General features: G+C 43.6%; 1 protein-coding gene across 2 annotated transcripts in view; it reads right to left on the bottom strand.

Annotated features, from left to right (window-relative positions):
• The window catches only part of LOC147672903 (E3 ubiquitin-protein ligase TRIM39-like), a 222,392-nt gene that overhangs the window by 15,694 nt on the left and 184,047 nt on the right, over positions 1 to 22,651 (bottom strand). For both annotated transcript variants that reach the window (XM_086947933.1, XM_086947932.1), the window contains 2 exons: positions 16,046 to 16,068; positions 10,891 to 10,940 (listed from right to left, as the gene is read on the bottom strand). In XM_086947933.1, coding sequence (XP_086804059.1) covers positions 10,891 to 10,940; positions 16,046 to 16,068 — 73 coding nt within the window. The remainder of the gene's footprint in view (positions 1 to 10,890; positions 10,941 to 16,045; positions 16,069 to 22,651) is intronic.

Here is a 22,651-nt window from a genome sequence, read left to right as displayed (position 1 = left end):
GTGAGTGTTTGGAGAGAGACTACGGGTATGTTGGATTCGACAGGTTGTTGGGTTGAGTTGTCAGAACACCAGCAATGGCTGTTGCCTGATGCGTATGTGCTCCCAGTGGTTACAATGGCTCATGGAATGGCTCACATAAGTTCGAAGGGAATATGCAAGTTGTTGGCTCCAGTTTGGCAGAATGCTGGAATTCCGAAATGTGCAGAGAACGTGGTGAAACATTGTATGATTTGTTTGAAGTATAATCCTGGTAAGGTAACTCCAACTCCAGCTGGTCATTTTGCTCCTCCAACGTATCCGTTTGAAGTGATACAGTTAGACTACATTCACATGGAGAGATGCAATAATTTGAAGTATGTCCTTGTGGTTGTTTGTGCCTTTTCCAGGTGGATAGAGGCCTACCCCCTAAAGGATAATACTGCCTTGTCTACAGACAAGGTTTTGCTGAGAGAATATTTCCCTAGGTATGGATTGCCGAGAATTGTATGGTCGGACAATGGGAGTGAATTTGTGGGTCAAATCATGAAGAAAGTATGTGCTGGTTTGGGAATAAATCAGAAGTTCCATGCAGCGAATCACCCCCAGTCTGCTGGACTTGTTGAATGTTACAATGGTACCTTGAAGCTGAAATTAGCTAAGGTACAAGCGAGCACTGGTCTTACATGGCCGGATGCCTTGCTGTTGGCTCTTTTGTCAACAAGGACGACTGTGCATTCTCGAGTGGGACTTGAGTCCGTATAAAATCGTGTTTGGTCGTCCTGCGAATGTTTGGGGTGTGCCTCGTCCTAAAGAATACAGCAGTATTGAGTACCCTATGTTGGTGGATTACTTACATGACTTGACTGCTAAATTACGTAATCTCCACCAACAGGTCCATGACAGTTTACCGACAGCTACTACAGATCCAGGCCATTCCATTGAACCTGGACACTACATTCTCGTTAAGAATTTCCAGCGCACCAAGAATCTGGAACCGAGATGGACTGGTCCCTACTTAGTTCTTCTGGTCACTAGAACTGCTGTTAGAGTAGCTGGTAAAAAGAACTGGGTGCATGCCACCCATACGAAAAAAGTTCCTTTGCCGTTACCGTATGATCAGTGGGTGAGGGATGGTATAGCTGACACAGATTGTGAGCAAGTCCCTAGATTTGTTCCATTTAGTGATGCTCATTTGACATGGACACGGTCAGAACGCGAGGATGATGATGTTCGGCAAGCTGCTGTGCCTCCTCATCTAAGATCCCAACCAACCAAAGGGGAGCAAAGGGATATCGGACAATCAGATAACTGACCCTCCCGCTTCAGTTCAAAACTTGCACGGACCAGCCTGTGAAGCTGCTGACTGCGCCAGTAGCACTAGACCATCCCGGGAGGGACCGGATAAACACCAGGACTAAACCGGTGAGTGGTGTGTTGGCGTGTTGGTGCGGGGTGTGCAGGGGGGGGGGTGCAAAAGGGCTAGCGTTTTTTGCCACTGAGACAGCAAAATCAAAATCGCGGTCAGTGTGCACCCTAAGCCTACCCAGCTCTCCCCAGCTCCCCACCTTCCACCTTCCACCTTTCACCCTCCACCTTTCACCTTCCACCTTCCACCTTCCTCCTTCCACCTTCCTCCTTCCACCGTCTGTTGGTCGGTTGCAGCCTAGAGCCAACAGCCAACAGCCTAACATGAGATCTGGCAAGATTCGAGGGGGCCTAATGAATAAAGGAGGGCCAAACAAGCGAAAACAAAGGACTAAGCCATCTAAGGGGGAGATTGAGGCTCAGACAGACGTGTCCACAGCTATAGAGAAGAGCCCCCTACCAGAAACAATTGACCTAACGGTCTCAAGCGAGTTAACGGAGCAAATACAGGTCCAAATTGCCACGACCAAACAAACAAGAAAAACGACGAATAAAGAAGGGGGAAATAAAATGAACATAACTTTGGTCCAGCCTAAAATCTATACAAAATTCGGTTTTCTAAAGAATCCAGGGGATGTTTTATTCTCAAAGATTAATAAAGTATCAGGCCTTCAATCACCTCTTGAACCATTCCAATCCAGCCTAAACCACCATCCTAGAGATAAGCGGCCCGATTGGACGACAGCTACAGTAATAGCATCGGCAACAGAGGAGGAGACAAAAGTATATCATCTATAACACCACCCCAAAAAACTTCAACACCTCAGCGCAATAATATCAAAATGGGGCAAAAATTTGAGATGGCAGGTACCCCGGCAGGACGGAAAACGACCATAGACGCAAATTTAATACAAATACATCACCCAAAGGAGGCCGTGGAAATGCTGTCATCAAAATTGGAGAAGAAGATCTCTAACAACAACAGTAACATCGAGAATGCATCGAGCAATGAACTAGGCCATGAGGGCCACGAGGGCATAAGCAATAAGGAGGAGGGCATGAGAAAAGCGGGAACTGTAACCCCACCAGCACGGTCATTAGAGATGGAACCCTCATTAGTAGTCCTTGATACAACAAACAACGAACCCACACTAGCACCCAAGGCGTCAGAAGGGACGCGAAATATAGATGTAAGCCAGAGGAATTGCTCTCCAGAGGTGATCGAAATCTCTTCTTATCTAAGGAAAGAGGAGTGGGAGGAACTCATGGTGCCTACCCAAAAGACCTGAGCACAAGTAGGACGGCCAGTGAGACATCAAAAAGTGGAATGGCCCACCTGCAGATAAATATAGCAGGAATGGTGGGGCCAGAAATGGCGCAACCCTTCAAAATGCCTCCCGTGCCCCAGGAAGCGGGGCTCAAAGAGTGTCATGGAAACCAGGATGCAAATCCAGCTCAGGCCAGGCAAGAAAGCGCATGGCCCAGTCTCCTTAATACAGTACAACTTCTGGTGGACGCAGCACACTACCAATCAGAGAAAATGGACACCCAATTAACGTTGTTAGACACGCTGGCAGTATTCGTAAATGCTAAAGATGGGAAGCTGGGCACGTTAAATTCGCTTCTTCAGAGTAAACTTAACCAACTTGAGGATACCAAAAGGAGAAATGGCATTGAGTGTGAATGTGGCCCAATCATCGACAAACTGGCCACCCTGCCAACACTAATGTCAGACTTATGCGGACATCTCAAACGATCTGCCGAACATAGTCAGAAGATCAGCAGTGACGTATTGGGTTGCCCAAAATTAAATGGACCTGGCAAAGTGCCTACTGCACAAACAGGGGCGGCTGAGGTTGATGCAACCCTCAGCAAGGATACTGCTGCCAAACGGCATGATAAAACATCGAAGACCGGTGGCCATGATCACTCAAGGACGGAAGAGAAAACCCAGGACACAGGGGAGAACAGGATGGAGCCGATAACGCCTCTATCAGCAGGTGTCGAAGACGATGCAGACACAAACCATAAATTAAATGGCAAACAGAGGAGAGCGAAAAAACGCAAAGGGAGAAAACATAAGCTCTGCTCTAAACGTGAAGGCTTTAGGCAACTTTTTGGGCAAACTAAGACCGCAGAACAAAGCACGAGCAACTTGGTGGAAGAAATATCCCCAAACCGTGAATACGATGAAATAGGCGGCACATCTGAAGACATTGCCCAACCAGCAAATAAAAGCTCAGTGAAAATAGCAGCTGATTCACTAAGCAATCAAGCTACGGTGCCCCAACATTCTGGGTCCATCACTTCACTGGCCGACCCTGGGTCACGGAACCAGCTAACGCACAATATCCAGCCTTGCACAAAACCCATGGGAAGCCCAAAAGCTTTCACAAGCCCAAGGGGAGAAAAAACAGGAAGACAAGATCTAGGACTCACTGAAAACCAAATATCAGCTATCACTAAAGAAACGGTGTCAACTTATCTATAAGTGGACCAGCCAATGTCAACAATTGCCCCAGTAGCCCTGACTTTAAAAACGCAGCTTCCACGCTGTGAAATCTCTGATCCAACTGAACGTGCAAGGGATCAAAGCTCAGCATGGGAGCACAATCGAGAGGGCTTTCGGGCATCAGTAAATACACTAAGTAATACGAAGCGGACAGCAACACTAAGCACGGACAATGTATCTGGAGGTGCTACCAACCAAGGGGAAGTTTCGGATGCCATATGGTTCACCCCTGATTTTACCTCCAAAGGAAGACACGATATCCTTAAGAGAGGCAACATCTTGCGATTATTGGCCCATATCCCTTCACTGGCATTTGTGGCAAGCTCTGACCTGAAGTCTATTGAATTTATAGCTGCGGAAGGCACAGGAAAAGAAGCGACAAAGGCAATTTGGGCTTCGGTAGACCTGGCACAGAAGATCCTTATGGAATCCGAGACCTTTAAAAACTGGGGCATCACGTTGAAGCCCTTTACAAAGCCACAATACCCGGACGTACTGTGCTCTGAGTGAAGCCTGAACCTGAGGGAGCACGCAGAAGGCAGTAAAATCTCGGTTCTAAGGGGTGCTGTCGGGCCAAGTTGCACTGACAGAAATAGGTTCACTGGATTCACTCACGGGGAACGACATGGAAGACAAGCCCCTAACGGGTGGCAGGAACAAAGACGGTTCGTGAGAACCATAACAAACAGTAATTGACAAGTGCAGCGGACAACAACGGAGCACCTACAAGATCAATTGCGTTTATGTTCCTGGAATATAAATGGCCAAGCATCCAAAATGCTTGACTCGGACTTCACAGCTTATATTCGATCCTTTGATCTAATTGCGCTACAAGAAACCTGGCTTGCCGAGCCCCCGCACCTTCAGGGGTACCTACGCTTTTTCTCCAGCGCAAAGCGCTTAGCCAAGTATGGTCACTTAAGAGGGGGTTTGGTAATATATGTAGCTACAACTAGCTTTGCGATGGCTAAAGAAATCGGGCCCTCGGCGACAGCTGCACTTGCAGTTAACCTGACTCTGACAACAGGACAAGGCAAAACAATTAATAACTGCATCCTGGTCAATGCTTATATTCACCCCAAAGGAAAGAAAAAAGCAGCGGAGGAGTTATATGCATACATAGAAGAGTGCATCATGGGGGAAAAAACAGCGAACTTAGTACTCACGGGGGATTTCAACCTCAATCTTATGGGAACAACACAAGAGGAGGGTATCATGGCACAAAATACATTCTGGGCCGTGCCACAACAAGGCAAGCCACGAACAGCCAATCAATCAAAACTGGGAAAGAAGGTACTCGAAGCACTAGAAAACTTCAACATCAGGGCATTAAATGGCAGGTTTGCAGGGGATAACCCGCCAGCCTCAACTTTTCACTCAAGAATAGCGAATAGTATGCTAGATTATACCTTCATGTCACTTTCACTCTTCCAATTTACAATATCTTATCGGATTGGGAATCAAACAGATAGTGATCATTGTCCTCAGGAAATCACTATGGACCTTGCAAAACCAATTTACGAGTGTTCGACGGCTCCTAAAGAGTCCATCTACACCGTAAATTTTAAAAAGATCAAGTATTCGGCCGCAATGGGTGAATTTTTGATTGGACTGGCAAAACAACATTACATGGAGCGCACAGGACCCAATGAAGTAGCGAAATGGGTGCAGTTTACTACCACCCTGGGACAATATGCAACAAAGCCAAAAGGGCGCACAAGGACGAACAAGCTGGGCACCCTTCCCCAAGCATATAGAGGGAAAATAAAAGAAATGAAACACTCAATCTCTAAGTTAACTAGAGCAGTACAGCAGGATCACAATAACAAAGGGAAGCTGCATCAACTCTCTAAATTAAAAGCTTCATTAAAAAAACTAAAGTGGGAAGCAAACAGAACTATAGAGGAATAACTCTGGGCAACACTTCATGAGGACATAAAAAAGAATGACGGTGCAAGTTTTTGGAAAACAATAAATTCATTAACGCACCCTGCAAAAATGGAGATTACATCAAACATCACAGAGGCAACTTGGGCAGTATATCTCGAAAATCACTTTAACCGTGATCTGGCGGCCAATCAGAATATGAGCAAACCTTTCCCTGTACGAGCCCATGACGTTGGCAATAGGCTACAAAGGTGCCCAATTGACCAGGACACGGCAGGGGACGTAGATCATATATTACTGGAACCCATAATAAAGCGGCAAATAAAGAAAGGAAGAAGGGAAGGCGCGCCGGGTCCGAACGGGATTCCGCCCGTCCTCTTCAAACAAGATATGGACTATTGGGCAGTGGCACTTGAACCCCTTTTTCGGGAGATCAGGACCACTAACATCTTACCAGACACTTGGAAGGGTTGCATCATTGCCCCCATATATAAAGCAGGGGATAGAGGCCTTCCTCAAAATTACCGGCTAGTTGCCCTAATCGATAATGAAGTGAAGTATTTTGCAGGTCTAATACTGGAAGAACTAAAGGCATGGGCCATGAGGAAGTCTCTTATACCTGTTAATCAAACAGGCTTCTTTAAAGCAGTGGGGACAACAGCAAACATACTGACTATGGGAATGCTTATAGATAAGGCAGAGATGAAAAAATGCCCCTGCACCTCTGCTATATTGACTATAAGGCAGCATTCGACAACATTAACCGCAATCTACTATGGACAAAACTCAATGATTGGGGTATCCCAAAAGGGTTGTTGGAGCTGTTAATTAATTTACATACAGACACTTGGATTCAGATTAAGGTGGGGGATGGCTCAATGCTGTCAAGGCGGATACAAACAAACAACAGCCTTAAACAGGGCTGCGTGTTGGCCCCCACACTGTTCAACCTGTTCCTGGCGGACTTGGTGCCCCTATTAAACAACTGCAACTCACACTCGCCAAAATTAGGAGGCCTAAAACTACCATGCTTTTTATATGCAGACGACCTGGTGCTAATAAGCCATACAAGAGTAGGGCTCCAAAATCTCTTAAATACGACCCAGAGATATTCCGAGTTAAATGATTTAACAGTGAACCTCGAGAAAACGCAAACAATGACAATCAGCAAAAACAAAAACAAGAAAGTCTTCTCGTGGTTCTGGAATAACACCCGCATTAAAGACACGTCATCGTACAAATATCTAGGTGTGAAAATTGACAGTGGTGGCCAATTCAGCGAACAAAGGGCCAGCATAAGAGGCAAAGGCCTCGCTCTGGCAATCGCCTTAAAAACACTAAATAACAACCTCTCCGGCCCATCTGTGACCCCTTTACTACATGTGATATGTGCCAAACTGCTACCAACACTAACTTATGGGAGTGAGGCCCACCGAGGCAGAGATGCCGTAACACTTGACAGTACAATCGTGTCGGCATATAGAATCATATTCAGCCTACCAAAGCGAACCTCCCCAGCACAGATCAGATTGGAGTTTGGTATTCGGTCACAGTTTTTGGCACGACAGGGGGCATATATCTGCTCATGGGACAAAGTAAGGAAAACGACTGAAGGAACGTTGAACGAATATTTATGGAAAGAGCTAGAGCAGACCCAAAACTCACCAGCAGCAAAATATCTGGAAAAGAGCATAGTGAACACTGGGCTGGCAGAACTCTGGGCGTCCCCTGCAGATCACAAATCACTAAATAAATTGGTGAAGAAATCGATCAAGCTTCAGTCATGGGTCCAGGATAAAGCCACCTTATCAAAAAGATCTCACGCATGGATGGTATTAAACACATACCTGACACAAGCCCCCCAGCCTTATCTCGGTCTAGGCTATACAAAAAAAAAAAACTGTCCTTTTTAAGATACAGACTGGGCCTGCTACCATGCATCCTACACCTCCCTCACTGGCTGAGATCGAAAGCAGGAATACTATGCAGGCTATGTGGCATTGGGGCTGAAGACATGATGCATCTGCTATGCTCGTGTGAAGAACTGCAAGAAGAAAGGAAGCTCCTGCTGAAACGCCATTTTATTCTACAGTGTGTACGCACACGAAGGAGTGCAGTGCTAACCTGCTTCTCAGCACAGGACCCTCAGCTGAGCTGTAGCTTCGTGAAATTTTTAAAAGCAGCGGAAAAAAAACTACCAAAAACTGACCCATGAATAATCTCCAAACAGGACATATGATTTAATTTACATTGATGAACCATCTATGTTGTAAATTTTAATGAATTTTACGGGAAATACGAATAGCCTAATAGGCCTACAAAGTGGATGAGAAGTACAGAACGGCCTATTGTGGGCGGCAGGCAAACAAAATCATTTTTTATGCTGAATAGCTTATGCTTATCGCACTATAGTATAGAATTGATCTTAAACGCATGTTTTTTTATGAGCATTTTAACTTTCTTATTGTGTACTGTATCGCATTGGTTTTAATTAACTGTGCAATAAACTATAAACTGTAAACTGTATCATTTAAAGATTGACACCACCAATCCGGATCTTCTATTCAAGGACCAGACTGTACCTGATAAAGAACGCTACGATCTAAGACCACGAAAGACTGTACATATGGACAAATAAAAGTGTCCAAAAGTGAAACTGGAATATTTTTTTAGATAGTGAATTTACACTTTGGCAGATCAAGAAACTTTTTTTCTTTTTTCTTTTTCGAGTCACCATCCGGACTCCGCTGCAGGGTCACGGTAGGAAGTTCTTAAGGGGTGAGCCGCGTATTGACACAAGGTCTGTGGTTTAGGGTCGTTAGTACGATCTTGACGCACACTTAAGTGAAGAAGGAAAATTGCCGTGAGCAGCACGTTAGAGGATGGAGTTTCTTGAGTCTGATAAATGTGTTAGGAAAGTGGATTCTAAAATCTGAATATGTATATTGATTCGTAGCAAATGTTTTTTAATAATGTGTTTTCTTATGCTTGTAAATATTACGTTAGCTTGTGTGGGTTGGATTTTCTATGTCACACAATTGCCGCTTACATCTACCTCCCAACCTACTCTTTCTTTTTCTACTGTTTCTCCACATGAGATTCATACGTTACCTGAACATGAACAGACACGAAGATCAGAGTTTGTGAACAATTCGTTTATACAGATGTTGCATCAGCATCAGCTAGTCATAAATATCACAAATTTTTGGGTGTGTGGTCTTATGCCACATACTACAGATAAGGGAATGCCATATTTGGTTTTGCCTTTTTCGCCTAACGGGTCAGTTTGGGCACTCCAATCAATGTTTATATATGCGAATGAAGCCTCTTCTGTACGTTCTGTCAAAGACAATGCAAGTAATAATGCCTTGATATGGAGAACAGTTGATATGATTAGAGATATCAATGCGTATAACGCTATCCCTAGAGATGAGGTACGAGCATATGTCGGTTGGAATAAGACGACATATAGTGTTAGCTTGACGGAGAAAGAAAGGCAGCGAAGGTCTCCCCCTATTTGGATTATACCCCACCGAGGTCATCTTTGTTTGCAAGGCAATGGTCAGAATCCGAGAGCTCAGCTTGGTAAGAGTGTGTGTGTTCACACATACGTTTATACGTCCCAGAAATCTCCTCCGTTTGTGCCAGCTAAAGGCACGTATTTTGTTTGTCACGATAGAGCATACACATGGTTGCCATCTGATTTTCCGGCACATATTACGTGGCGTTTTTGCTTCCCCCTACATACACTGCTGTTTTCGATTATCATAAGACAAGATATGGTAGAGGTGTAATCGATGCGAAAGATACCGTCGCACAAGAAGCTGGAGACTTCTTTAAGGGTTTCCTACCCTTTTGGGGTCCTATGGCTAATAGTAGGAATATTCGTCAGCTTACGAGAGTGGTTGAGGCCACTATAAATGAGACTGCAGGTGCCCTTAGCAATATTACAGCTGAGCTTCAAGCGGATCGCCTTATGACATTACAGAACCGCTTTGTTTTAGATATTATACTTTCAGATAGAGGTGGGGTATGCAAATTGATTAGATCTAGTTGCTGCGTTTTCATACCAGATAATGCCCCGACAGTGTACCAAGCCATCTCTAGACTACATACGATCTCTGAGTCTATTCATGTGGACGAAGGAGACTGGTCGTTGATGGGATGGTTATGGGAATTGTTGTCCAAATGGAGATGGAAGGTTCTGATGTTCCTTGGTATGGCATTAGCTATCCTTTTCTCGTGTTGCTTATGCATCCAGTGTGGTCCCGCCATTTGTAGTCTTTGTGCTACAATCTGTGTGAGAAGACCAGTCCCGAGAGAAGTGAAGGATAATAGGATGATGTTACAGCAACACCTTGATGGTCTGATGAAAATAGATATAGACCTAGATTCAGATTGACATGAGTTTAGGTTATTGCCTACATAATGGCAAAAGGAGGGCCTGTGGTTCTGCAATTCTCAAACCTGACTCCATTTTGTTCGTGACTCCATTTTAGTCTTGCCCTCACGTAGGCCTGTGATTAACTTGGGTTTTTCTGACTCTGAATGAACTGCAGAGAGAGTGACCCTTTTCACCTGAAACTGACCTTTTGCAAAACTAGTTTCACTAGCTGATCGTTGTCAGAGTTTTTCAATCACTGTTCAGGACCTCGTTAACCTTTAGTTTCCTTGCACATATCTTATCCCAATCAATATCTAAATTGTTTCTTTCCTTACGACTTTTCATTACATGGGTAGTGCTTTCAATTATGGGTTTGTCCGGCTCGTGGAAATTGAATTTAGGACAGTCCTAATAATTAACTTTTGGGTTGGAATACTGTAAATTGGGTTTTTGTTAATGTGATATTCAGTTAGAAAATGTGTCCTATTGGTCAGAATTTGGTGCAGTGGGTGTACATTTATAATGAGAATATTGTGTATAAAAGGTGATGTCTTGCTCTATGAAAATTGAGCAGTTTCTTGAGTTGTACACCGTGTTGTATTGCTGGGATTTCTGCTACTAGCTGCAGCTAATAAATTTGATCTCTGACGCCACCTAGAAGTATTCCGTGTCTCTGTATACCAAGGCAAGGGAACCCAGAGGACTTTGGGCGTGTCCCTGGCGCTGCTGGGTACTTGAAATCCCAGTTCTTCAGTCCACTTACCTTTATATTTCCTGATCTTTTCTGGACCCTGAATCTTCACCTCCTCACACCTGAAGGGACACAAATGTTAGTGTTACAGACACTCAGAGCTAAAGGGATGTGAAAAAGAACAGCACAAACATCCTAGTATTAAAAATAAAATACTGACGTCACAGGACAGCACTTGATGTGTCTTACTACACTCACACACACACACTCAACACCCGCACCTCTAGGGGGCCTCCGAAAGTGTCACACACTATCCCTTCCACTCTGACCGCTCCTCTGCTCAGATCCTTGCAGGGATTCGCACCTGATAACACAAGCTTCAGGATCTAGGAGGAAACAGTGAAAAACTCAGCAACCAACACACACACCCACTCTCTCGCTCTCTCTGTTTCTGTCTATTTATCTAATTACCTGTGTCACTCTCTCTCCCTGTCACACCCCTTTGTGTTTCTCTCTCTTGCTGCCTCTATAAGTGTCTCTTCCTAACTCCCTCTCTTTCAGAAAGCTCCAGGGATCTCCTAGGTAACTGTGAACATTCCTTGTTACTGCAAATGTAAACACTCACACTCACTCTATATGCCACACTCTACTTTGTTTCACTCTCTCTCTCCTTCCCCTACTTTGTCTCTCTCTGTGACTCTAACAGCACAAAAGATTATTGTAAACTATTGTTTTTACTACACTCAGACTCTCTATCTCTGTTTTGACATCTGTATCACTCTCTCTGCCCCTCGTTGCTTCACTGTTTAACTGAATAACACTTGTCACCCCACACATACGCTTGCACGCATGCGCACACACAAACACACACACACTCTCTCTCACTCTCTATATATGCCTTCTGATCTTGTGCTCACTTTCACAATCTCCTGTCTCCTGTGTCTGTGTCTCTCTCTCTCTCTCTTTCTGTGTCACTGTCTCTTTCTTGCATTCTCCCTCTCCCTCTTAGATGTCCTGCACGTCAAAATCTCAGTAGTGCTGACTATAAATATCTGTGGAACCCTTCACCAGGACCCTGCACATTGGACTCACTGAAGTTCTGCACCTCAGAGGTTATCTGCCCTGCACCTTGTAGGCTTTGAGCTCCGGCACCTTCTGCACCTTGGAGTCTATACGTTTCTGCACCTTGGAGTATCTGAGGTCCTGCACCTTGAACCCTGCTGATAATTCTGTTTGTGATATCTCATTTTAGTCTAAAGCCTTTGGTTTGACTCTGTCTTGCAGGCTGCTTCAAACACCTCCCTAAAATGGGTCCCTGACTTTTCTTCTATCGTGTGTTGTTGTGAACTCTTCCCAGGTGTCTTTCTTTAAACGATCAGAGGATTAGCCCCTCTGTTACGACCCAAACTGCTTTCAGATTATCCTAAACCACGTGCACTGGATATTCACTCCAAGGCAGCTCCAAAAGTGAAATGGTGCCACCAGAAAGCAGGTGCTCTTCTCTCCAACTCCTGTCTGTGTCTCTATCATTCTCCTCTTCTCCACCTCCCTCTGCGTTTCTACCTCCTACTCACTCCCTTCCTGGTCAATCGCCTTTGTCTCTTCTTCTTCTCCGCTTTCTTCTTCCACCTTCTCTCTTTCTCTCCCTCCCCTGTCTTTGTTGACTTAAGCGAGGGTTCTTGAACACTTTCAAAGGTTTGAGGATTGATTGGGTGCTGACCCAAGGATGTTGTTGGCTGATGGGAAGTCACTGAGGGACAAAAAAGGTTTCTTTCCACCAAAAGCAGATTTGAGGAACAGGGCTGGGTTAATGAGGAGCGGAGGAGCGCTTTGAAGACTAGAGCGATATTACTACAGAATGGGTAAAAATAGAAATATTCAGGTTAATTAACATCCAGATTAATGGCACTAAATCTTACAAGTTTATTTTTTATTTATTTATTTATTTTATAGTTTTGTAGAGCACGAATCAGACCCGTGAGGGTTTCAGAGCGCCTTACAGTATTAAGGGTGGAGTACAAAGCATTGGGAAGGGAGGGATCACTTGGGTAAAATAGGGGATACATAATGCAAGAAAAAAACACGCAGTCTAAAGTCCCGGCTACATGTGGGAAAGAAATTAAAACAGATAGATACATTGTACAAGAAGGCACATAGTCTCAACTCTCGGGGGAATGCCCAGGTGTGCAGGAATAGGTATCCTCCATAGAAAGATAATGTAATGTGTTCAGTAGGTGAGGTATTTACCCAACAAGAAGGTTTTGGTCTCCTTCTTAAAGTGTGCCAAGGAAGGAAGTCTTCTGATGGCGGGTGGGAGAGAGTTCCAAATCCTTGGCGCAGCTCCAGTAAAGGCTCGATTGCAGGTTCTTTCTTCCGGAAGCGTGCAGGTTGCAGCAGTAGGTCTTTGGAAGCCAGTTCAGCGCTTTGAGGTGGGGAGAGATGTGGTCGAATTTCTTTGAGCCGGTTAGTAGTCTGGTGGCGGTGTTGAGGCAGGCTTTCAATGGGGCCAGAGAATTCTTGGGTAGCCCTGCAAGAGTAGAGCACCCATATTCTAATCTGGAAATTACGAGTGCCTGTACTGCCGTTTTAAGGTCAGCACACATCGAGGAAGAGTTATAGGTTTCTTAAGTAACTCAGGTGGAATCTAGCCGTTTTGGCCATCGAGTTTATATGTCCACGCATGTTCAGGCTGCCGTCCATGGTTATTCCAAGGGATTTCGCTGAGTCAACAATGGTAGGAGGGCAGTTTACTGCTGAGACGGTCTTGATCCATTCCTGGATGTCTGGATTGGGTTTGCGTGGAGAGATCAGAAGAAATTCAATTTTATTTGTGCTGAGTTTAAGCTGGTTGGCGGTGAGCCAGTGGACTGTCAGCTTAAAGGCCTCATCCAGGGAGAAAATGTCCTCAAAGGAAGAGATTTTTATGTAGAATTGTGTGTTGTCGGCGTACATAAGGTAGAAGATATTGGCAGCACGTAGAACCTCCGTGAGAGGTTCAAGGTAAAGGTTGAAGAGGGTAGGGGACAGGGTTGAGCCTTGGGGGACGCCAACCGGAGAGGGGGCGGATAGATTACCGTTGATGAGGACTCTCTGTGAGCAGTTTTGGAGGAAGGATCTAAACCATTCAAGGACAGTGACATCCAACCCCATACTGAGTTTGAGACGTTCAAGGAGAAATTGATGGTTAACCGTGTCAAAGCCAGAGAAAAGGTCTAGGAGGATTAGGAGGCAGGTTTTACCTTGGTCGAGGGCTTGGAGAGCGTCATCTACAATGTGGAGGAGGGTGGTTTCCGTGCTGTGTCCCGATCTGAACCCGGATTGGAAGTCATCTAACAGGTAAAATTTGTTGATGTGTAGGCTCAGTTGCTGTTGCACACATTTTCCAGAACTTTGGCTAGGAGTGGCATGTTAGATATGGGTCTATAGTTCTCAGCGGAAGCAGGGTCCAGTGTGTTTTTTTTAGGATGGGGACAACTTGGCCAGCCTTGAGCGAATCAGGAATTGAGCCCTGGAGGACGGAGGCGCTGATTATTGCGGCCCAGGAAGGGATGATAGCCTGAGAGGCTGCAGCTAGGCAGTTAGATAGTAGAGGATCATTGAATTGATTGTTCAGGTTTAAGGAGGCAAGAATTTTTGAGATAGAGTGTTCATCATTGATTTTAAAATTGGACCAGTGCGGTAGGTTTTAGGGTAAGGTTTGGGAGGGCAACGCGGAGAGAAGAGGTAGAGCAGGCAGATTTAGATTTTGGTGGTGAGTTGCGGATTTGAGTGCGTTACCTAGGGCAGAGATTTTGTCGCAGAAGAAGGAAGAGAATTCCTCACTTGTTATTGGGGGTTTAGGTGTTTCTTTGGAGGTTTTCGCTAGTTTGTTGGATTGGTGCTTGACCAAGTCGAACAGCCTTCGAGGTCGATTTTTGGCGTTCTCCAGTTCAGTACTGAAGAATTATATTTTTGAGTTGAGGAGAGAAAGCATAAAGTGTACTTTTTATAGAATGACCAGTGGATCTGTTATACCTGTATTTTGGACAGTACATGCCATTGTGACTCAGACACAGGTAAAAGCCCATTTATGTGTTCAGTGTACTAATGCACGCAAGACATCTTAATCAACTGCAACTTTCACTAGCCCAGGGCAATATCTTCGAGTGTGATTCATTTATGTGCATCTTTATTTTTTCTCGTTATTATAAACGTTTTTCTTTTGAATCCCTCTCCAGGGCTGAAACCAATGGATTGATGTGCAGTGCTTTACACATGTCAGGTGAACATATCACCATAAGAGTAGAGGTTTGCTTTAAAATGTAATAACTGTTCTAAAACTTTTCCCTTGGGAAAGCACTAGTATTAATCACAAGTGGGTGAGACGGTTTCGGCACAGCCTTCTGAACATAAAGTATTTGTTCGGAATGCACAATTATGTGTAAACCTCTGAATGTGAAATATTAAGCCTAACCAGAAACCACATCACTTTGCCTCAGTTTGATCAACTGTAGTACGTGTCTCTCTACTATACCCGTCATTATCTCAGAGGGAGTGCTTTCATATAGCTGCTAATTGCCCAGTAAAAGTTGCAAATTGTGTCCACTCATTTCTATTGGTAATGTAACTCTGAATACTGGAGCCACTTGCAGTCAGACAGGCACCAGCAATACGTAATGTATGTTCCTTAAACTATGGTATAAAACTAGGGATGTAGCCATCTACGGCCCTACACAGGCTTCTTACTAAAAGATGATATAGAAGATGTGGGTTTTAGACATTTCCAATGATGTTTCAAAGCACTAGAGGGACATTTGAGGAATGGCAAGGGCGTCTGAAAGTACTGAAGGAGGTTTTGAGTACTCTGTGATTGTGGAAAACTTGAGGTAGTTTCTGTGGACAAAGGGGCTTTTCCTGGACACAAGAGAGTTTCCCTGGAGTGAGGGGGTATTTTCATAAGACTAGGAGTTTGTCGAGTCTCAAAGTATTTTTTAGAAAACTCAATTAATGTTTCTTAGAATGAAAAGGAGTTTTTAAAAACTGTGGATGTTTCGCGAACAAGCCAGGGGCCCTCAACACTGTTTGTAAGGGAGGAGAGTAGTTGTGAGGTGATCTACATATAATAATTGTGTGAGGTAATATTGCTCTGGCAGCAGAGTAGATTTCTGTGAGCTCACCACTGACATTTCCACACTGCAGCCAGACCTGCTCCTTACACACTGAGAGGAGGACAATAAACCAACCTTACCTGTCTAGGGTGTTTCTGACATCCTGCAAAACAAAAAAAGGACATCAGTTTCGACAACCAATTTTAAATTCTCAGAGACATTTAAGTGTTAGTTGTGCAATTCATGTTAATTCAAGGATCTCATCTAAGGAGACACTAGGGGGCCAACCTCACACCTCATCACACAAAGTCTGTGATATTCTGAATAAGGTCACGTGACACAGATCAGTTCATGATATCCCAAATGAGCCCTCAAGACAGCAGAACTTTTAAATTCCGAGTGAGGGCAGATGGAGTACAGACTAATTCTGAATGTGTCATGTATTATAGCCTCTCGTTCCTGAGATCATGCGGCATATCCTGCTAAAACTCCTGCATCACTAGAAATAATTGGTGATACACCAGAGAAACAACTAGTGTCCATACTCAAAGTATACCACTCCAAAATACTTCGAACACTCTTATATGGAATTTAAATGTACACCTGTAATTAAACAAGTATTTCGGATAAAGCACAGGATAAGACCTTTAAGTCCCTTGTTTCTGTTAGAAAACGTCTATCCATTCAAGCTGCAAAACTAGTACTGGGTATAACCCCTACTCAGGAAAATGCACCACTGTCTCCTAAACCAGGGTGTTTTTGTTGTTGGAAACAGGAGGCTCTTAACCCTTTGTGTGCTGGCGTCGGCCGTTGGCCAACGGGAGCACTACCTCGCTAGTGCTGCCGTCGGCCAACGGCCGACGTGACCCCACCCATTTTGCGGAAGTGCCGCACTGCCGTGAAATCACAGCCGCGGCAAAGGGGTTAACACTCTGTTGAGAATTGGTGACACTTGAACTGGAACAGCCTCAGTCATTAAATGATGTTCTATGTAAAAAATTGGACTTTGCTCTGATTCGTTTCAGTTTGAAGAACAAATTATGAAACGAATGGACGGACATAATTCAGGTTAGGAAATCTTTAGGGGAGGCCTTGGAATAATCTCGCAAAGTATTCTGGTGGGCAAGTCTTTGTTTTTTCTAGCAGTCTTAATCCCTATGATTGAATTGAAACCAATTGCAGAACGTGTAATGAAGAGATTACAGCGACCTTGGACAAAATAGTCCCCTTATTAAGTTAAAACCCTGTAAACATCTATCTGCTCCATGGTATGATGAGTTATTAAAAGCAACAAAACTAGAATGCAGACAATTAGAACTGAAATGGCATCAGTCTTACATGGAAGAAGGCAAACAACATTAAATAAGTATAAAAAGGAGATACACACAGCAGAAGCGGCTTTTACATGGATTCTATTTTAGCTGCCGCTAATAGCACAAAGAAGGCCTTTGAGATCTTCCGGGGCTTATCTATTCCGCAGGGCTTAAAACATGATATTATTAACACGCAGCAGCCGTGTGATGATCTTGCGGTCTTCTTTGAAAAGAGAGTCCGCAAGATCTTAGAGGTCATTGGTAATTCTTCTGAGGTGGAAGCTGCACCTTCCAGGTAATAGCATCACCATGACTGCTGCTTCTTTGTCTAATGGAGATGCTTTGGAAATGTCGAGACTCTGGAGTGGTGAGGGCACCCATTGGAGGATTGAATTGAGAAAGCCAATTACAGAGGAAATCTTGTTAACAATCGCTTTGTCCACAGCGTCTGAAATCCCATTAGACCCTCTTCCACCTAAACAGCGGAAAAAATGGATGGATGAATTGGTGCAGCCACTAACATTACTCTGTAATCGATCACTAAAAGACTAGTACCACTCAGCTGGAAGAAGGCTGTGGTTCTGCCTCTGCCGAAAAAGCCATCACCAGACCCAGCGATTTTGAGTAATTATAGGCCAATTTCTCTCCTTCCTTTCCTGGTGAAAATTCTGGAGCGTCATGTTAGTAAGATCTTAAGGTCCTTCTTAGAGTCTTACTTCTTGTTTGAGGAGAAACAGTTTGGCTTTAGATGGGCCATGGTACAGAGACTAAATCACAGAGAGCCACCCAATCATTCCCCAGGTACTGGGTATAATCAATAACAGAATCCAATTGTCCCTCGAGGAACTATTTCAACTTCCTTATCATTCAAAATTATGCCACATACGTGATCAGTAATTAACCTGCAGGAGAAGAGTATATAAACATATACATATCCCCCAATATATCAAAACATCATATTTTTTTTTTTCGCATCTTCTTTTTCATGTATTTTTTGATATTTGGCAACAAACACAATACTGAAAATTGTAAACTTATTTACAGTAGTGTAAAAATACCTTCTGCTAGAATTATGGACAACTGAAATACCATATCAGATGAAAATCAATCATAACATTTCATCAAATACATAATCTCAAGAATAGAAAAATAAGCAAAACGGTGATGGGCGTCGACGTTTCCGTCCCCCGTTGGTCTAACAGATCCACAGGACCATCATCAGGACGATGAAGTTGCACATATATACATCTAATATAAAAAACATAAACTTACACTTAATAATCCCTGCATATAAAGGTATCGCTTGTGCTTCACACAGAAAGACAACAAAAACCACCCAAGTGGATTCAGCAAAATCAAACCATAAATAATGTCATACCTAAAAACCTCTAAACATGCCACCACATATCTATGTGCCAGACCATCTGAAGAAATCACTCCAAAGTTATATATCACTTACAAGTAAGCGTGAGAGTAACAGGAATCGTGTCTTTACTCCTCCCACTCGGACTTTGGTAGTCGAGGAAACTGATTCAGAGACACGGGTCTGGCAGTACGAGTCTATTTAAGTAAGTATGCCGCGCTAGTTTATAATATGTGTATATAATAGTCCCTGGGTGTACTGCTGGGCTCTGTGAGCCGATTACATTGTATTGAGACTTTGTCTGACTCTATTATAGGTGATGAGAAGGTGATTGTTAATAAAACGTGAATAGATATATTGTTGTTATACATTTATGGTGTTAGTGGATTATTTTAGGGGCTATAACCACTGTCACTGATTAGACATGGCTAAGTGTGTAGTCTGAGTTGTGTGTCTCTATATCATGTCGTTTCAGGTGATAGGTGATCATTGATGAAGACAATGTGAGTACTGTCCCTTACTTAGTTCCGTATAAGAGTGTCTTGAGTAGCTAGAAGAGGGTTTAGACTAAAGGGTTTTCTCAATATTTTCCATCTATAATCTTTGCAGAGTGACATTGCTGGATAGTAAGGACACGATTCCTGTTACTCTCAAACTTTTGATGATCGTCTTTCCTTGGAAAAGTATGTGAACAAAGTGGCTGGAGTTTGTTTTGCTCTGCTTCAAGGACTAACAAAACTGTTCCCTGTCCTGCCTGATCAGGCTAAAGCAATAATTGTGTGAAGTGTCACACTCAGTAAAGTAGACGACTGTAATGATCTCCTATCAGGAACCCCTGACTACTAAATCAAGAGACAACAGAGTTCAGGTGGCTGCAGCAAACCTGGTATTAAACAGGCCACAGAGACCCGCGGCTTTCAAGGCCGTGTGTATTGTGTCTCATTCAGGCCCTTAGAATAAGGCAGGGAGACCAACCGTCCGTAAATTTCACGGACAGTCCGAAATTTCGGCCGTCGTGTCCGTTGTCCGTGAAGAATTCTTTAACGGACACCATTTGTCCGTAATTTTACTGCTGGTGTGCGACAGCCTTTCATTTGGAGCCTTTCAATCAACAATCACGGCGTTTGTTAAACAAACGTGTGAGGAGTTTGCTCACTCGCTGGTCTTTCTCTCTCCACCCACGTCTGCTTACGTTTTACAAATGCCGTGATTCCCCTTCAGACTATGCCTCAGTCTCCGGTGACCGGAGAGAGTGAGGCAGAGTCTGAAGGGGAATCACGGCATTTGTAAAAGTTACACAAACATGGGAGGAGAGAGAGACCGGGGAGCGAGTTCCCTCACTCCCTGGTCTCTCTCTCCACCCACGTTTGTTCAAGTTTTATAAAAGCTTTGATACCCCTTCAGACTCTGCCTCCCTCTTTCCCGTGCCGGAGACATTTCCTCTGCTTGCAGGCGACTGGCTGGCTGGTGATTTAAGGAAAGAAAACTTTAGAAAACACCATTAAACAGAAAGTTTGGTGCACCTTTTATTTGCATATTTCAGCGTTTTTGTTTTATTTTGGATTCTTAAATATATGAATCAGATGATTATACAATAGTGTGGGTAAGAGTGCTGCTAAAGAACTAACACTGGCAGAGTGGTGTGTGTCCTTATGAAATGGCAGGATGCCTTTACGGCCACATGCGTCCTAAGACATAGCTTTGATTTAGGATTTTCATTGCAAGATTATTTTATTGTCTTCAACAGCCAACATCTCTGGGGCCCATGTCTCTTAATTCCCTACCTAAACAAAGCTTTATTTGGCTTTCAGACTTAAAATTATGTGTCTCTAGTTACATGCACTTTCCCTATCTCTTCCCTTTTGGAATACATTCAAGGAAGCCTCCTCACTCCCCAATCTCTTTCTCTTCTCCCACATTTAAGTTTTACAAACACCGTGATTCCCCTTCAGACTATGTCTCGGTGATCAGATCAGCCTAAAAACAGCTGCTTCTCTGGTCACAGTATTATATTGCGTTGTGTGTTATGTGCATGATATGTTGAACTAATTACATTGTGTTTACTAGAGTGCTGAGTTGCATTACTTTAGGCTGAGTATGTGGAGCTATTTTTGGTTGAGTTGACACGTTGCACATTGTGTTTGGTGTGGTTTAATTCATTTTATAGGTTGAGTTAATTTACGTTCAGTTGAGATGATTTTTATTTTGATATGCCATGTTGTACCATTTCATTTCATGTGCAATTCCATGTCACATCTTAAGGATTTGGGGGGTCATGGGCCAAACAAATTTTGGGAGCCCCTAACAACACCTTTGAATTTATCATCAATTTCACCACTTGCATTCCCTATTTGGTGAGGTCACTGAAAGAGGCAGGCTGATACAAATTCAAGTTCAGCCCAGGGTAGCGATGTGTGTTCTCAATATTATAATTCATCAGCAGGTCACTAATGTTGTTGCTAATAAATATTTTTTGTGTCTCCCCTCCTCCCTCCACCAAAACCAATCTGTTGAGACAAACTAAAGGTTATCAGCGCAAGTGCAGAGCTTGCTCTATCGCTGAAAAGCTGGCATCCTGGCAGGGCATAGTTTGAACCGCTGTGATCGCTCTTCAAACTATGCCTCACTCTCGTCTCCGCGCCAATGGATATTCGAGGACACAATAAACATAATCATGTAAATGATATGCGTTTTAAATAGGGCATTATTGTATTGGATAAAAGCCATAATTGCACCATAACCGTTATTAAACGATACAGCACATTACATATCAAGATGCCACTTTCAACCAAGCTTTACCGCTGCATTCCTTAATTTATTAGCCTTACACCCAACATACATATCCTGTTCTGTGCTGAGGTGTAAAACAAGCGGGGGTCATTTTTGGATTGCTAAACTTTCAGAAAGTTGCATTTTTGGATCTCAAAGACTTATTGCGGGAGAGCATGCTCTTCCTTTGCGTAGTACTGCCTCTTGTGCCGAACTTTACCTACTTATATCTAAGGATGTCTTTGCTTCCTGCTGTTCGTAGACCTCACCTTCACCGCTGTGATTTCCCTTCAAACTTCATTGCTTAGCTTCACACAATATTTTTTATTGTGGACTTGATGTCAATATGGGGCTGCACTGAGCAGTAGATGGGGGGTCAAAGGAGCCTGAAAGGTGGATGTTTGTGGGGTGTTTTTTTGGGGGGTGGCAAGTGTTATGAAAAGTACAACAGTACTTTTGAACTATTTCAAATCTGCCTAAGCATTGAGATATCAGTATGTTTTTTTACAAATAAAGGTAGCTCAGTCGCTCCCCCCTTCAACACAGCCCCAAACTGACAGCAGCATTCTTGCCGTTGCCATGTTGTTTTGATGCCAAGACTGTGTTTTGCTGTCATATTTTTCAGCCTGTCTTATCTATTTAACACAAAGGCTAGCTTTCCTACCCTTTACGACCCAGCTAATACATTGGATAGCTCGCTCTGCTAGCACAGGCCTGAGTGTGTAGGACTTGTGTAAACTTCTCTGTGGCTTGTTAAGGAATGAGGCTCCAGCACAAAGCTTTAGAGAGAGATTTTTCCCCCATAGAATCAGTGTTGTCATCGTCAGCAGGAACCCAGGACGCAGACCCTTCCTTTTGTTTTCATCTTGTCACAACTGCTATGTGTTCAGAGGACTAATGTCAGGCTGTGTCTCTTGACTAATTTCTGCTAGTGACACATGTTTGCTTATACCTTTACCATGTGGATTGGTGTTCGCAAAAATCCCAAACTTTGCAGTTAAAACATAATAGAAAAGTGGAGTAGTTGACAATCTTGTTGCAGTTGTACTGGTAAAGGACATGTGAAAACAGAGGATGTAAGCTGTAAGCAAAGGGCTGCTTTTAAAATGACCTCAGGCTTCAGCAGTGCACACAGGCAAGTACAGAAAGGCCTGCTGACCTCTAAACTAAAGGCCCTATTATATACTAGGGACTTATAGGGTAGATTTAATCCCCCTACCCTATTATCTACTACGGACTTATAGGGTATGTCATGCCTATTGTAAGTGCACCTTATATATTTTACCCTAATATATTTTACT

This window comes from Lissotriton vulgaris, unplaced genomic scaffold (genome assembly GCF_964263255.1).
Source record: "Lissotriton vulgaris unplaced genomic scaffold, aLisVul1.2 SCAFFOLD_1555, whole genome shotgun sequence".
In the NCBI taxonomy this organism is placed as follows: Eukaryota; Metazoa; Chordata; class Amphibia; order Caudata; family Salamandridae; genus Lissotriton; species Lissotriton vulgaris.
Note: the sequence above shows the minus strand (reverse complement) of the source record. Positions and strands in the feature narration are given on the sequence as shown.